Here is a 16,770-nt window from a genome sequence, read left to right on the forward strand (position 1 = left end):
TACAACTGCATTTTTATTACTGCAGTATGATGATTATTAATATACAAAAATAATACTTTGAATTTTGAATGATAACTGTGATGACTGATTTACAGATGGTGATTGGATATCTATAAATAGTTCCTCTTTTAACCAAGCTAATTGCTGATGATAGCATGTAGCCATACTTAGGTTGGAGTATCAAAGCAAAACAAAGGAAAAATACATGTAATCTCCAAGGTAGTGTCCTTAAATAGGTGTTACTCAATGTGATTCTTGATGTGGGTTTTTTTAAGTAGTGTTTATATCTTTGTTAATATTGATTTGCATTTTAAGTAGGACTGAGTAGCACTGTATCCCAGGATGACTGATTCTAAGGTCAGTCATGATAGTAACTGTATGTCATTTGTACAGCTGAAAGTTGAGTTTAACTCACCTTGCAAAATAACCAATAATACCACAACTGAGTGTTTGCTGTAAGGGAGAATAGTGGGCAGGTATGCATCTAAGTCTTAAGACTTATTTTGCCACTGTAGGCAGTACTTCATTCATATCGTGTACAGAGCAGTCCAGAAGAGCTAATTTACTGTCAAGTGGAGTATCGTACTCTGTGTTTTAACTGATGATTAGATTACTTCTTAAGTCTCTATGCAATTTCTGTAATCCATTCCTGTAAAGAAAGGCCACTTTTCATCAGGGCTCCACTACCTTGATAAATAGTCTCGCTCCATGAAGTGCAAACTGTATCATTTAGGCCATATTTATTGGCTAGTTCTGTTTGCAGAACATAGGAGCATTTTATTTATTGCTGACCTGAATGTCTGTTTATAGAAGACAATATCTCAGCCTAAAAGTACGATTCTAAATTGTACTAGCTTACGTTAAAACTTAAGGAATGTGCTACTTGGCTGCAGTCCAAATAACGTGGTAGCCTTGCATTGCTACATTTTTATGCTAAAAATAAAATATCCCCATTTATTTGATGTCTGATACGATAGGTAAACAGGACAGACTTTCTGTCGTTCCTGTTCTGAACTGCATATGAGGCAATTGTCTTGCAGAGGCATCGTATTATATTAACAGTGCTTGAACTGGCCAGTTCCTCTCAAGACTTGTACTATATATTCAGTAAATATACAGTAGTTGCAGCAAGATATATATACAATTTAGTTTTTTATTGTAATATGCCCATAGCTAATTTCTTAATGTTTAATTATATTTGCATGCATAATACATTCTAGACTTCTATTTTGTTTGCATGTTATTAAAGAAAAACAGCCTAAATTGCCTCCCATGCTAAAAGTTATTTTTTACACAGTTACTTTATTTGTTCTACAGATAAGAGATTGAGTTTTGTAAAGTGTGGAGTCTCAATTTATGCATCTGCATCTTGCAGGGTGTAAGGTACAGAGTCTCAGCAGGAGTTCATTTTTAGTGGCTTTAGGCAAAAATCCTCATGCTGGCTTTTGTTAACCATCTATGTTCAGTAGTAGGGAGAGGAATGTGAGGGGTTTATGCTGACTCTTAAAAGAATGGATCAGGATGAGATGCTTTAATAAGAAGGCAGCAACTATAGCAAAGTATTATTAATCCCTTCTGTTTTCTTTGTATCAAAATCCATGGTTCAAATTAATTGCAGGAAACAGTTATGCTAGGCAATGTGAAAATACTGTCGCTCTCTTTGAAGACCGTGCTTTGTCTTGTATTCCCCATAGAAACTGCTGGTTTGTCAGTGCTAAGTGGCTGCGTTTGTCTAATGAAAGATTGTATTATTATGGTACTTTTCAGCCTTTGATGCATAAGAACACCTCTCATAGTGTAATTGTGGTATAGTTTGAGCCAAGAACCCCTTAAAAATGTATGGTTTTAATATTTTAGTGGGGTTTTTTCGTTAATTGGACTATGGACAAATCAAAAAGGTGTTTTGGAGTAAGACAACATACTATTGTTGAGGTCTTAAAACAGTAATAAAATTGAAAAATGCAAATTGTCACTTTTTTAGGGAAAATTCTGAGAGTTTCTAGAAATAAATTCATTTACTGGCATTTTCTCTCACTGTAGCTTAATTGCTAACAATAAATTCAGAAAGGTGAAGAATTAATTACATTTTATTAAAAAAATATTCTCAGAGTGATACATTGAGAGGAGTACATTGTTCTTCAAATAAAAGGAGTGTATTTTAACTATGAAAAAACATTGTTTCTGATTTTTGCCCATATCTTAGTTCCAAGCAGTGATTGAATAATAGTGAAACACTGAAATAATACCTCATGTGCTCTGCTGTTTTCTGTTCTGTACATGCAGTCATGGTTTGCCTTGGTTTTACTTTTCTTTACAATAAGCAAAGCACAAGGATCACAAATAAAGTGATCCTTAACATTTCTACCTTACAGTCCTATTACCAGTAATATACTTTTTAAACATTACTTTATAAAAATTAAAGCTGAATACTAGAAAGTACATGTAGTTTACTCAGAAATTTATCAATAGTGAACTTAGCTTATCAGACAGGAAAATATTTTTTAGTATTTTTTCTTGTTGTGCCTTGCTTTGAGGATGTAGTTACGTTGGCCAAAGGTAAGATACCTTGTTAGCCTTGCCAAATTTCCAAAAATAGGTATTTCAACCTTTATTATTCAGGCATCAGGTTATGAGATTTCCCCCTATATTGAAGACTTCTCTGCTTGGGGACTGGGGTATAGCATTAGCTAGATAAGGGTGCCAAACACAGGTTTCAGTGCCAAACAGGCAACCTACGTATTAAGTATTTCAGCTTCTTAATCTGGCCCTGAGGTGGCCTGCTAGGAGGCAGCATGTTATTCTAGTGACTAGATAGATAAAAACTTAAATGACTATGAAGAGGATAAGAGAATTCACAAGAAACTGTTGTGCATCTAGAAATATGTAAAGCCTCAGACTCTTTTAACAGCACACAAATGTTTAGGTGTCTTCAGCTGTGGTTAACTGGAATCAAAAGTTTGTGTATTCTCAGGATTAAACTCTCACACTGTTTATGTTTAATGATATTTTAAACTGAGCTATTTTAGATGTTAAAATACATTTGGAGGTGTAGGTGGACTGTAACTGTCTTGATTCTTAACCGGTTCTTCCAGTAGATTTTAATTTTGCTGATGTGCATCAGTTTCATAGATGTTTGTCAGTTTACCCTGGTGGTTTAAGCCATCTTCTACCACAAGTCTGTTTTGTAGTTGGTTAATTCGTTAGACATGTAATGTAAAATACAGTATTTTTAATTGGCTTGATTTTGTAGAAGAGATGTGCAGCCCGGATCACGTAACACATTTACTTTTGATAGCTTTAATATGATCACAGTCAGGTACTTTGTAGTATGACTATGATGTGCTCAGCAGACTCTGGAAGGCGGTGGTGTACTGTCAATTACAGTAGCAAAAGGAGAGGGAAGGGGGGAGAATATTTTTAACAGAAAAGATTGACTGCACTATCCATGGAATAATAACGTGTTTGTTACAGAAACTCATGTTTTCATTCTGTGAATCTTGGGTATTTTTGAAGTTGAACCTGTGAAATAATGGTCATAAATGACTACTGACCCTTTGGTCTTAGAGGTAGTCCAGTTTTCATTTAGTTTCAACTATCAGTGGCAAAGAGCATAAAACATCTTTCTCAGAGAAATTTGGTGATCCATAATTTTGGTGGTAGGCTGCCAAACCATTTATATTCATCACAAAGAGAAAAACTACAAATATTTTACACCAGCCTTTGCAGAATGCGCCTCTTGATTAGTCAGAATGCTCATCATCTTCCAAAATACTGGATTTGTTTCGAGGTACACTTACTGATCACTTGTGTTAAAGGTTAGAGACCAGCAAGTAGCTGTTTTTTTTCAAACCTGTTTCTTGTACCATAGTATGACATTAGAAACAATTTTAAATGTTAGACCTGGAAAAATCACAAGAAGTTGGTTCACTTGCTTATTAACTAAAATTGACAGGTTTCAGGTAATTGGGAGGATGTATGAAAGTAGTGTGTCCCTGATAAAAAGTGTTCTTTCTTTACAGAAATGGATAATAGAGATTACGTAGAGCCTTGAGAAGTGATAGAATCATGTAGAATGAAGAAAGACCCAATAGCAGGGGAAAACATTAATCAATGAAGATGAAAGGTGTCAATAATCCAAGGAGTGACATAGGAAACATTCATGTCTTAGGGATCCCATTGAGAAGGATGGTAACCACAATAGTATTGAATCAAATCAGCAGTTAGTCCAGAAAATCCTTATAATTAAAATTAAAATGAAAGGAGGAAGGCATGGTGATGCTCAAGGAAAAATATAGGGGAGCATCCATGTTTCAGGAGAGGTACTAGAAGAAGAATGTACCAAATTACAGTTACTAAAAGCCAGGAACTGATATTAGATCAAATTATAATGCTACACAACTTAGTCTGTGTTAGATATATCTAATTGTAGTGTAGTTTTAGAAAAACTGGTAATGCAGTCTCACTTTCCATAGTATCTGTCCTTGCTTGTCTGTGTTGCTATTAGAATGTACCCGCACTCGCAAGGTGGTGGATACAGGGATGTACATACACATAATGGTGGGTTTACGATTTCAGTTTTAGCCAATCAGTGTTTTTAATTTGATTGGCTAAGAAGACATCTCTGCTTGCATTTTAGATTAAGGCTTTAAGGCTTCCTTTTCTGTCTCTAATCTTGCAGTAAGAGTAATTTGGGGGGTGAAATACTACATTTTCATTCATTCATTCGCCTCAAAGTTGCCTCCCTTCAATATTGCTTCAATACCTTGTTAAGAAAGGTTAGTAGTTCATCGTGAGTGATTTTTGAAGCCCATCAGTATTTGTATCAGTTTGAATGGTTGCCTTGATCATCACATGGACCTGTAATGGGTAGCCATGTAGAACTTTAGCAATGATCTTGGCTAAAATAAATGAGAGCTAGGCAATGTTATGACTTCTGTTGGGGTCTTACTTGTAATGTGATGGAAATTGCACATTCTGGTTCAGCTGGGCATTTTCTTGGTGGACCTGCCTGTTGAAATACATACGACTATTTTATGTCACAGGTCAGACTGGGTAAGTGTTAGTTCTGAATCTGCCGAGATGTCTTTACAAACACTTTTGTCTCCCACAATCGTTGAACAAAGACAGCTTTGGAAGCCCACTAACTCCAGATGTGAGTGGTTCCAGTAGTTGCCTGTTGTCTCTCAAATTTCTTTTACACCCATAGGAGAAGGCGGGTGTGTTCTTGCCTAAGAAGAGTAGTAGTTCTCTTGGTTTGTAGTCTGACAGAATGAATTTGCTAAGAAGAATTTGAATGGCATGTTGACAGAAGGCCTTATAAAAGTCTGTGGTGGTGGTTCATTAATTAAATCCTCTATTTAAGAATACAGATTTGAATCAAAGGTATATGATGTCAAGTAAAAAATTTGCAACCTCTAAATTCTAGAAATGGAGTTTAATAATCATAATCCGCCAGGCACTAATTTGTCATAGCACATGTAAAAGAAACATGCCTTAGTCCCATTTTTCAATGGACTTTTATACTTGATGGCTTTTGTAAATTATTATTAATTTTTTAAAAACAGTGGGAGAAGTCATCGGCTTAATAATAGACACGCATAATTCCTTTCTGGATTGTAGCTGTGGTAGAGGGTTTTTTAGGGTAAAAGTGTATGTCAAAGACTGACATTTAACTGATTTTAACACTTTATAGCAAACATTATTATATTCCGCTGAAAGGGAAGTTGGAGAAGTTATTCTTAAATGGCTTTCAATAGGAAACTTGTCCACTGCTGTTTTTTCAACGTTATTTGAGTACATTTTGAGGTGGCCAGTTGTTTTATTAGTGCTGTAGCCAAAATACTCTGTTAGGCTGCAGATGAACCGAATCTGTAAGCTGGGGGGGCCACCAAAAGCAAGGTTGCTCTTTTTTTTGTGTGGACTCTGGTGTTTGTGCAGCTGCACAGTGAACCAGATAGGAAAAGTAATCTGTCTTGAAAATAATCTTTTTTTTTCTTTTTCTAGGCTGTTTTTCAGCAGAATCTAGTTGTACAGCTGCACAGTGAACAGATCAGCAAACAAATGTGCTGGTATACAAAAATGGTTTTGTGGGAGTGGGAACGAATGAATGAAGCGGTGGGGCAGCGCAGGACCACTGCTTTAAGTGCAACACCCTCTTAAAATATTTGTTGAACTTCAGCCTTAGTTTTACAAAAACATTTGCTTACTTTCAGTAGAAAAATAAAACATTAAAATGCAGGTGTAACTGGTTCATCTTTTCAAGTATTTCATTCTTACAAGCACTGGTATCTTAATAGGACCTAATTGAACAGTAGAATATTGGCACAAAATCAAACCAGCTCCATTCAAAATTTTGTGCGTTAATAGATGTTTTATGGGTTACATACAGTTTATATATGGAAGACTGAAAATTAATTCTTGGTAAGCAGAACTAATACTTACAGAACTTACAACTGTTTTGATGTTTTTCTATTCTTTTGAGCTCTGAGAAGGATTCTGTACTCAGCAGTTTCTCACAAATAACTGTCCTTTTGAAGAAGGCTGTCCATTTTTTTTCCAATCAAAATTAAATAAATGCCCCTTTCCGGATAACTGAGCTAATAGATTGCTACCGTATTAGTTTAGGATCATTTTCTAGTATGCTTGGGATTTGGCATTTCAAATACTTCACATTTCACATTTTTAAAAAGTTTTCATGGTGTGTTCAGTTATGCATAAATGCTTTCTGTACTATGTAAGTCTTATCTGGTATTAACTTAGCAAATATGGCTTGGGTCAATTAGGTAATGGTCTGTTCTTACAAAGTGCCCCTCCTACTGGGCTGTAGATTTTCAAATGAATGGGTTTTACTTAAATCCACAAACCCATTTCACTGAAATTGAAGAGGGAAGAAAATACAGGAGATGGGTGAGAACTAAAGTTAGAAATTGTTAATTGTAACTTTTTAGATCTGTAACATGCTTTCCCTTGTATATCCAGAAGCTAATGTCAGCTCAAGACTGATGAAATGGGATTATTATTTAATTAAATGCTTTTATGGCTTTCTTAAAGTGGCTTTCAGTAACAGCAATATTTTCACATTAATAATTTTTTAAAAATCATTTATCTTAAAAATGTGTGCTAGATTAATAGGCCTTTATATTCTGGCATTTGTTAAAAACTTGAAATTTAGGAAGTATAGAGTGGGTTCATTTGGATTTTCAGACTCCAGCCTTTTTTTGAACTGAATATTAGTATGAAGTATTGCACAGTTGCTGGAGTGGAAGTGGTGAGGGGCTGCAGGCATCTCTCCTGCATGTACATTGGAGTAAATACCTGCAATATAAGAAAGAATTTTAATTTTCAGGAATTGTAAGAAAAACTATCTTTATGTAGTCAGTAGCTTTATTTCAAGAAATATTTATTTCTTCTCTCTTAAAAAAATTGCAGTTTCTCATACAGCTACTACTCTCAGCAGTTCTTAATAGAAATGAATGACATACGTGCTTAACTTTTCCATGCTGAACGGAGAGAATATCTTAGTTTTGTAAGAATATTGCTTTGTCTTTATTTTTAGCACCTTTTGTCCTTCTCAGTTCTCTCTTATTTTAGCTGAAGCATGTGTTTGGTATTTTTGTTTGGTGTGAAACTTCTGGTTGCCCATGAAGTCTTGCCAAGGCACTGTAGTCATTGCGACGTTCAAGCTGAGTAACTACTTAGAGGAGGAAAAAAAGGGGCAGAACATTCTTCAGAGAAAGCAAGGAAAGAAATTTGAACACAAAGGGAGAGAAACTAAAATAAATGGGGAAGGAGCATGGGAAACAAGAAATCCAGTGCATTTATGTTACAGATATTTCAGGTTATTAAAATTGTTGGGAGCAGACAGGAAAAAGGGTGGGGGGGAGAAAAATAGGCACTTAAAATATTCTAGTCAGCATTGTATACTAACAAAAAATGCTGTAGTATGTGGGTTGCAAGCACTAAAATGATAGATGTGACTTTCAATTGAGTTTGAATTTTGCATGACCACATTACTTCAATCAAAGTTTGTTGTTTTAAATAAAGCCTAACTATTGAAGTAGGGATCTAGTTTCAGTGAAGCAGCTGGTGATAAATAAACAAAAATGTCCCCCAAAATCATGTTCATGTTCCAGGCTTTAAACAAAGGCTTCTCAAAAATAAAGCGCTATAAAAGAACAGTTGAAATAGTAGGCACTGTGGAGAAGTTTCAGGAATCCAAGGGAAATTGAATGAAAAAGGCTGTAAAAAAAATACCAACTTTCATCAGTGGTGCATTTAGTTTAATGGATGAAGCACCATGGGCAGACAATGGTTTAGCATAGAGATATTGTGAGTTTTCCATACAGAAAAGATAACTCTTCACTGACGTACAGCTCAGGTACTTCGACCTCAACCCTCTGATTTAAAAACCTTGTATATGGATATGCAATCAGCACTGCATTTAGTACGAATGATTTGCTGGCATTGATGAATGAGGAGGGGAGGGGATGTATTGGCAGTTTTCTGAAATGTCAGCTGGTGTGGCTGAACTATTTATCTTATCCACTGTAAATTTACACGTTTGTTCTGACTCTGCAGCTTGACTTAGTGTGGGGTGTCCCACTGCCCAAGTGTCCTGAAAGACTTGTCTTGTTCTTGTTTGCAGTTCAATGAAACAGAATAGGTGCTGCTATTTCCAGGCCTGGCCTATGGGTGTTGTAGTTTCTCACCCCACACATAGCTAGGAGATGTTTTCCCTCGTGTCTCCCCCTTTTGGTGCCCAACCATCACTGAGCTGTGGAGGGAAGGAGGGAAGGCACCAGGGAATCACATGAGTGAATAAAATAAGGCAAAAGCTGATGGCAATAATAGGCAAAGTCTTTTTCAACTTTGGTGTAGCCTTGTCCTCAGGCTGCCCTTCCGTATTCTTTTGAAGGGATTAGAGAGTCTTAATGTTCTTACATTGAGATCAGCTATATACAGTTCTGTGCCACTGAGATGTATAGAATTTGGACTTAAGCTTTCTGGTATTTTACACATATGAATGCTGCCTGACAGGTTAAAGATGACAGCTATTTATAATTGCCTACAGAATAACAAAGCTTGTTTAAAAAGAAACAAATAAATAATCAACTCTTAATAGTTTATGATGCTTCGTAAGCATCTTTGTTGTGTAACAAGAATTACAATAGAAGATAAAGAAGATTATATAAATAGAAGATTAAAAATATTGTGCTAGGGCTGTTACTATTTTAACTGAAAATAGTGAGACATCTAATTGATTTTGAAATTGGTCTGGTAATGCTCAGCTCTTGCATTTCAGCAAGAATCGTGATCATAGGTTACAAATGATTTTAACCATTAGGGCATGGAGAAAAGGTACCATTCAAAGCTAAACACCACAATTAGGGATGCATGACTGAAGTTTCAAAGTAATGTATTAGTAGTATTGTATGAGACAGTCACATGAAAAAGATCATGAGGTTGTGAAAAGGATTATGATCATGCTTTAGTCATGAATTCCCTGGTAGAGATATTTCAGTCTGGATCGTGCTTGTTTAAATGAGAATAATTTGGCTTTGCTTGTTCTGGTTATATTGCCATTATGTGGCAAAGGGGGAGAAAAGGTGTCTTACCTACAAAAGTAGTATCCTTTGAGTAACTGAATTTTACTTAAACTTGAGATGCTGTTTTCAGTACTGAGAAACTGAGGTTAAAATGATACTGAACGATTTTCTAGAGCGTTACAGTATACTGCATGTACTTACCTGCTCCTGCCGTCTCCTGTGCAAGCGTGTAAAAGTTCGTCTTTCTCCCAGGGCTGTCATTTGTCTTGCATGTACCTTAACTGCTTATTCCAGATCCTGAACCTGCTCTGCGCATTAAGTAACATTCAACATTGTAACTCCTCAGTTGGTTAAAGTCAGCATATTCCTATAGAAACGTGGAGCTCTGTTGATCTGGCACCAGCCATATCCTGATCCAGTACCTTTGCTGACTGCCAGAACGTTTCTGCTTCCTGGGATGATGTAAGTCACAGAGCCCAGATTCTCAGCCTGTGTGAGAAGAGCATATGTTCTTTATGTAAAGGTCATGGAATGAGTTTCCAGACAATCGTACAATCTGAGGGTTGACTCAGTCCAGTGACTCTTGGATAAAAATTTGCAACCTGTTTCTTTCTACTCCACCAGTAACAACTCTTTACTTACCTGTTTCCTCAAAGGAGAATGGAAAAAGCTTCTGGAAGGTGCTTTGAGATCCTTTTAATGTTTCTGTACTAAACCCAGTGATGTATTGATAAGAACATTAAGGTTGCGTTAAATAGAGTCCATGAGTGAAAAAGACTAGATGAAAACAATATCTCAGTAAATTTTGGGGATGAACTCATCATACTAAATTACTTGAAAAGGTTTGTCGCAGCCCTTAAATCAGTAACTGGAATGTAGGTGATTGGACTGGAGACAAACTGTGGTCATTCCAGACTGATGATTGAACAGTTGTTTATAAAAATAAAACAGTAGTACACAATGATTACCCATTGACCTATCCGATGTCCCTGGAATCAGTTTTGTTGTAGATGCCTCCATTTGAGAGAGATTCTTCTGATCTTACATTGGTATCTGGGTCAGTATTGCAAAAGAGAGTTCTGCTTTTTTTTTTAAATGTTGCAAGCATTTGAAGCTCCAGTGAAAAGTGAATTTTCATCTTTTGTATTTGTAGAGGTTAACAGGAAAAGCTTTTTCCCCAGTCTTCTGTGTTAATTCATTTATTTGCTATATAAAGTCATTAAAAGGTAGCCCTTTCCTTTTTTACCTCCGACTCCTTTTCTCTGTCAACCTGTTGCAAGTATTAGAGCTTCCAAGAGAATATTTTTTTTTTTTGGTGCAATAATGTGGTCACAAGTGCCTAAGCGCAAAACATCAAGCTAATATTTTAGGAAATTAAGATGGACTTTAAATGTTTGTGGATTGCTGCAAAGCATTTTCATGACCACTTTCATGAAGCGTGTTTTAGTTAGCTGGGCTGGGCTTGAGGACAACTAAATTTACCATCTCTTGTCTGAAAGCCAGTAGCATTTTCGGATGCATTGACCAGGTCACTTGCATCTTTGTGAACGTCAGGTCAGTCGCAGCTCTATCAAGGTGCGCGTAAGGAACTAAAAGTGCTTTCAGTGTAAAAAGAGACGAGAGCATACCTGACCTATTTTACATCCTTGCACTTGCTGCAGTGTTTTGGTAGCATCTGAGTATACAGAAAGCCGGGTGGGTGGAGTTCTGTCCTTATCCTTTCTCTCAGCACTCACTTCCTTCTCAGTCATGTTCTAAATTCAACTAGTTCCGTGAAAAAAACACTACGGCTGTACTTGGGTCCTTTGTCTGTTTTAGTCAAACTGTTCAAAGTAGTCATTCACCTCTTCAGGTTGATGGGGAAGCTCCGTGCTGCTTTCTTTTTGTTGTCTGCTCCTTTGCTGATAGGAGGGCTTGATTATCTACCAGGTGTATCTAGCAGAACTGTTGTAAATGTTACACATTTTATTTGGCTTGGCACCAAACAGAACAAATTAAGTGTTGCTAGAAAACCCTGGCAGTGATTTTAAGTGATATTTTTTTTTTAAACGTGTTTTAGAGGTTAATCTCTACCCAAAATAAGTCTTTAGAAAATAGAAGTCATAAAGTACAGTTCTTGCCTTATCTTTAGCTTTCTAGTTTGATAACTTTTTTACGTAAATTTGGATTTTTTTCTTAAAAGTTTCTTTTATAATAATTATTCCGGTTTTATATATATTTTTGGTAGCAGATGTAAACAAAATAAAGCTATCATATTTTGTAAAATAGTGAATTGTTTTCAACTCTGAACACAAGATAGACTTCTGCAGTGTCCTCTTCATTACCTGATGTTGAATACTAAGTTTCTTACATTTAATACTAAGTTGAAAGCCACATTGTCCAGATGATATAATTTCTAAAAATCAGTACTACTTTGAGCTAGAGCGTGTCAGCATTAACAGTGGTTTTTGAGTTGCATAAACAGACATTTTCCATACAACCTTATTTTTAAATTAACATCCACGTAGTTCTTTGAAATCAGGAAACTCATGTAAGTAAAAAGTACTAAAAATATGAGCATTTAAGCAATACATTGAAGTTGGTTAATTACAACTTATTTTTAAATCACTAATTACCAGTCAAAATAGGGAGTTGTGCAGTGTGTGTGTCTAGTGGAGGTACTTTAGCAGCACATAAGAGAACAAATGATGTATGGGTTTTCAACTGTGTTATCTGCCTGTTATCCCCATAAATAACAAAATACAGTGTTATTGTTTTTAAATAATTTTTATTCTTTTGTAACTTGTATTTTATCAAGATTTTCAATGTTATATTTTATCATAAGCATAGATGCCTCTGAAAATATACACAAAAAATGTTCTGTTATGACTGACTGTAAATGCTGATCTTTTTCTTGTAACTGCCTCCTGTAAGTATGGTACGTAAGACTGCATCTCTAAAATACACAGAGCCTATCTTACCGTTGGATAAGAGAAGTACATTAATACCATTTCAGCAGTAAAAATACTGCAATTGTTATTCTGTTAATGCCAATATCTAAAAAGATTTGCGAGTCGTTCAATCGGTACAAATAAGTACCAAGACTGATACTCAGGTAGTACAAATGCTGAGATTGCTTTTACACCTAAGTGCTTCCCCTTGTGTTTCTTGTAGGAAACAGAGATGAAGGTACACATGCACACAAAATTTTGCATCATTTGTTTGCTGACATTTGTCTTTCATCAGTGCAATCATTGCCATGAAGATGGACATGACCATGGTCCTAAAGAGGAACGTGTACACTACCATAATGACTATCAGATCTCAAATGCATCCTACTTGCAGAATGGAGGAACAGAATCTATGCCGAGTAAATTTTCAACATTGGAAGCTGAAAATGAACAAAAATACTACATTGAAAAGATTTTTGATCGTTATGGTGAAAATGGAAGATTATCTTTTTTTGGCCTGGAAAAACTGTTAATAAGCCTTGGTTTAGGAGAGGTAAAAGTAGTGATGATAAATCATGATGATATTGGCCATGACCATGTTTCTCACTTATATGCTTTAGAAGTACAGGAAGGAAAGCATTCTCACTCTCATAACCATCCTCATAGCCACTCGGATTCAGAAAACCAAACCACGATTGGTATGGCTGCAAGGAGAAATCGTAAATGTGACCCTGAGAGAGATGCAGTAGTGCCATCAGTAAAGGATGATGGCAGACACATTCATGACCAGAGTCGCCATCACCATCATCACCACCCTCGTCTACATCATCATGACCATAATGGTACGCATCATTCTCATAATGATTCAGTTAGTCATAGTGAACATGGAGAACAGAACCATGAACCTTCAACAGAGACAAACACAACTCAGGATCAGCCAGAAAGAAAACAACGGAAACAGAAGAAGAAGCAAAAGAAGATCAGTGAGACTTCAGGAGATGCTGCACGAGATTATGCCCCAGATCATCATCCAGGTGGTCAGTATGAGCACAATCGTGTTCATAAACACGATCATGTACATGATGCATCTCATTTGCATGTACACCATCATGAACACAGTAGTGATCGTTCTACTGGTCATGGACATCAAGATTCCAGTTTAGGTAATGAGGATGGACACCACCATACCAGCAAGCGAGAGGCACCTCATAATCAGATTAGTGTAAAGAAACATGCTATTTTTTCAACGCGTAGTCATAAGGATCATAATGAAGATGAACGCGATCGTGAAGAGGTGAGTATGAAATGGAGAACTGGTAAGTTCACTTTCGCTGTTGTTACGTGATAATGAAAGGTGCATACCCACAGATAACACGGAATCACGTACGTGACCGTTGCGTAATACAGGTAGCACAGTGAAAACACTAAAGGTCACTGCCACAGTTTACTGTGTGGGTTTTAGTTTCTGTCTGCCCAGTGCCCATCTTTTCTCAGAGATCTATCTTCTTGCCTGTTTATCTGTATAGAGGAGATACTTAATGCTTTCTGAGATACCCTGCTACAGATAGGGTTTTTTCCCTTCCCAATATTCATGAATACTTCCCAACACACACCTTTTTTGGACTTCTTTCTGAATCTAAGATCATTGACATTTTTGGAAACTGCACAGAGACTCTTTCCTAAAAGAAACAGCTGCATCTTTTCAAGCTGTTTCTAATTTCTTTATCTAAGAGATTGTGAAGCAATGTGAATTTAACTTCTGTAGCACTGTGCTCGGTGTAAGCTCTTTCATTTCTCCTTTCAGCATCAGTTATTTCTGCCAGGACCATAAATATACTTTCCCTTCCCCCTTACAGTTAACTGTAGAAGCAGGACATTTTGATATCATGGTTGTAAACTAGAAGTCAGGATAGGAAAGGATGGAGTGAGTGCTGAGTTTGAGGTTTTAAACTAAATTAAAAAGTGAAACTCCAAACTCAGAAAGTTGGTAGGTAAAGAGAAGTGTTAGAAAATTATTTTGGATTTATGTTCTTCCACTCCTTTCCTGTAGCTCTTTCTTCCTTGCTTGTACTGTGTAACAGTAAAGAACATGGAAACTCATTTTCATTGACATTTATCAAAAATTATGTAGGTATTTGGAGACTGAGTTTGTAGTGCAGATCTTTTTACTGTTTCTGTCCCCTCATAAAACCACTTGGATCAGCTTAGACATGTTTTAGCACTGATGGAATGTTGTGGGCCAGAGTTTCTACTTTCTGTTTCTGTTCTCAAATAATATGCTAAGTTTTCCATAACTGTAGTTTTTAATGAAATAGTTGCTTCCATATTTAACTTGTTTGTACAATTTGCTTGCAGTGCTTAAATGTTACGCAGCTGCTACGGCACTATGGTCTGGAAACCACCTCTCCAATATCTCCTGAATTGTTTGTATACCTGTGTCCTGCTTTGCTATACCAGATTGAGAGAAGGCTTTGTATTGTGCATTATGATGAGCTTGAAGATTTTATGAAAAGTAAAAACGCATCAATTGAAAATAAAGATAAAACAGGTGCATCAGGTAGGTGTGTAACATCTAAAGCCTTCAAAATTATTTTGCATTGTAAATATTAACTTCAAAATTTGAAATATCATACAACTTGGCATCGACTGTAGAGTAAAGGAATGGTTGAAATTTAACATATTTATTAGAAGAAATTTGAGACAGCATGCTCCTTTAAGTCAGGAGACATAAATGGTGGTCTTTGGTCTTTGGTGGTATAATGGCTTCTCCTAAGTAACCACGTCTCAGGGAGGCCACTTTCTTGTACCTTTTTGTCCTTTTTCATTATTTTCACTTTTTATTTTATGCTTGTTTATTTTTATTTCTTTTTTTTGTCTGCTATCATTGAGGCCTAACGTCCTATCATTAGGCCTATGGCCCAGGCATTTTGGCCTGGATTCTTCCCACGTATGTTTAGACATTGGACTCTTTTGTAGTAGGAGCATAGGCAAGGTACAGAATCTTTGGAGACCGAAGGAACTCTAGGGATGAGCAAGTCCACTCACAGCTTGGATTATTTCTGTCATTTAAAACCTGTTATGTCTTTTTCTCTTAGTGTGACTGAACTCATCCATATGTTTATCTCAGAGTTGCAGTGTTACTTTGGCACAAATTTTCTTTATAAATTTGACCTGCCTCTATTCATTCACGAATAGATAACAGCACCTTCATCACAGTTCATTCACTGGAAAATATGATTTCAGGTGTTACTGTTTTTACATTCTAGCAGTGATGCAAATTTGTAGAATTGACATCCAGAATTTTTTGTGAACTTCAGAAATATGAAGACTTAAGCAAGATACAAGAGCATTTAAATTGCCATTTCTGACAGCAGTTCCCTTATCTGACTTTGTGTCAATGATTCTATACTACTCCTCTCTTAGGCATATGAGAAGTATTCACTCAAAGTCCTCTGTTGGCAGTTCTAATTTTTTGTGTGTGTGCCTTGAGTAAAAATCAGTAGACTTTTTTAATTCTTACCATAGTTCTAAGCTAAAAATATTTTTAGTATTGTTAAAGCAGTTACTTTAAGGGCAGCATCCATTGCTGTGATTTCATAACTGAGTATACTTTTAAAATATATGTTTACTGCTGCTATCTTTCGTAAATTATAATGGAACTGTTGACAGATGTTTAGTTGTGGTGAAATAGTAAAAATCTAAAAAATCTTGGGTACAATATCCATGTTTTGAAAATAAAAAATATTGGTAATTGTGACTATTGATTAGTATATAGGTGCTTATCAACATCATTAAAAATAAAACTGGAAGTAACTACATTCTCGTAGATGTTAATAACTGTTGGAAAGAATGCATTGCTGGTAATCTTTCTTAACAATGCTGGAGTCATTAAAATAATTAACTTGTTATACATAAATCTCCTATAGTGACACAGCTACTATCTTGTGAACTGTTCAAAGATTGCTGTAAACCGAATATACGGTGTGTTTTATATGGCAGCAAATTGTTTTGTGGGGTAGTCTCATTGTAGTAAAAGTTGACCGCTGCCTTGTTACCAGGAGGATCTGCAGAGTAGCTCTAAGCGTTTTCTGCCAAGTAAAATGTTGAAACCATGTGCTAAACTGTCATGTTGCACAACTAGAAAGTTTCTACAGATGAGTGCTTCTTTTTAAAAGAATGCATTTTCGTTCTCTGTAATGAGTAAGGGAGTTGATGAATAACTCAGCTTGAAGACCTTTAACGTTTTAAGAGACTTAATTTGCAAAATTAGTGAAGCTTATTGTGAACATTTAACA

The 16,770-nt window shown here is 36.1% G+C and overlaps 1 protein-coding gene across 2 annotated transcripts in view; it reads left to right on the top strand.

The window, feature by feature from the left end:
• SLC39A10 (solute carrier family 39 member 10) overlaps nt 1–16,770 on the top strand; it is a 67,919-nt gene that overhangs the window by 31,770 nt on the left and 19,379 nt on the right. For both annotated transcript variants that reach the window (XM_068407584.1, XM_068407583.1), the window contains exons 2-3: nt 12,699–13,769; nt 14,831–15,032. In XM_068407584.1, the coding sequence (XP_068263685.1) occupies nt 12,708–13,769; nt 14,831–15,032 (1,264 nt within the window). In that variant the 5' untranslated portion in view covers nt 12,699–12,707. The remainder of the gene's footprint in view (nt 1–12,698; nt 13,770–14,830; nt 15,033–16,770) is intronic.

This window comes from Nyctibius grandis, chromosome 9 (genome assembly GCF_013368605.1).
Source record: "Nyctibius grandis isolate bNycGra1 chromosome 9, bNycGra1.pri, whole genome shotgun sequence".
Lineage (NCBI taxonomy): Eukaryota > Metazoa > Chordata > Aves > Nyctibiiformes > Nyctibiidae > Nyctibius > Nyctibius grandis.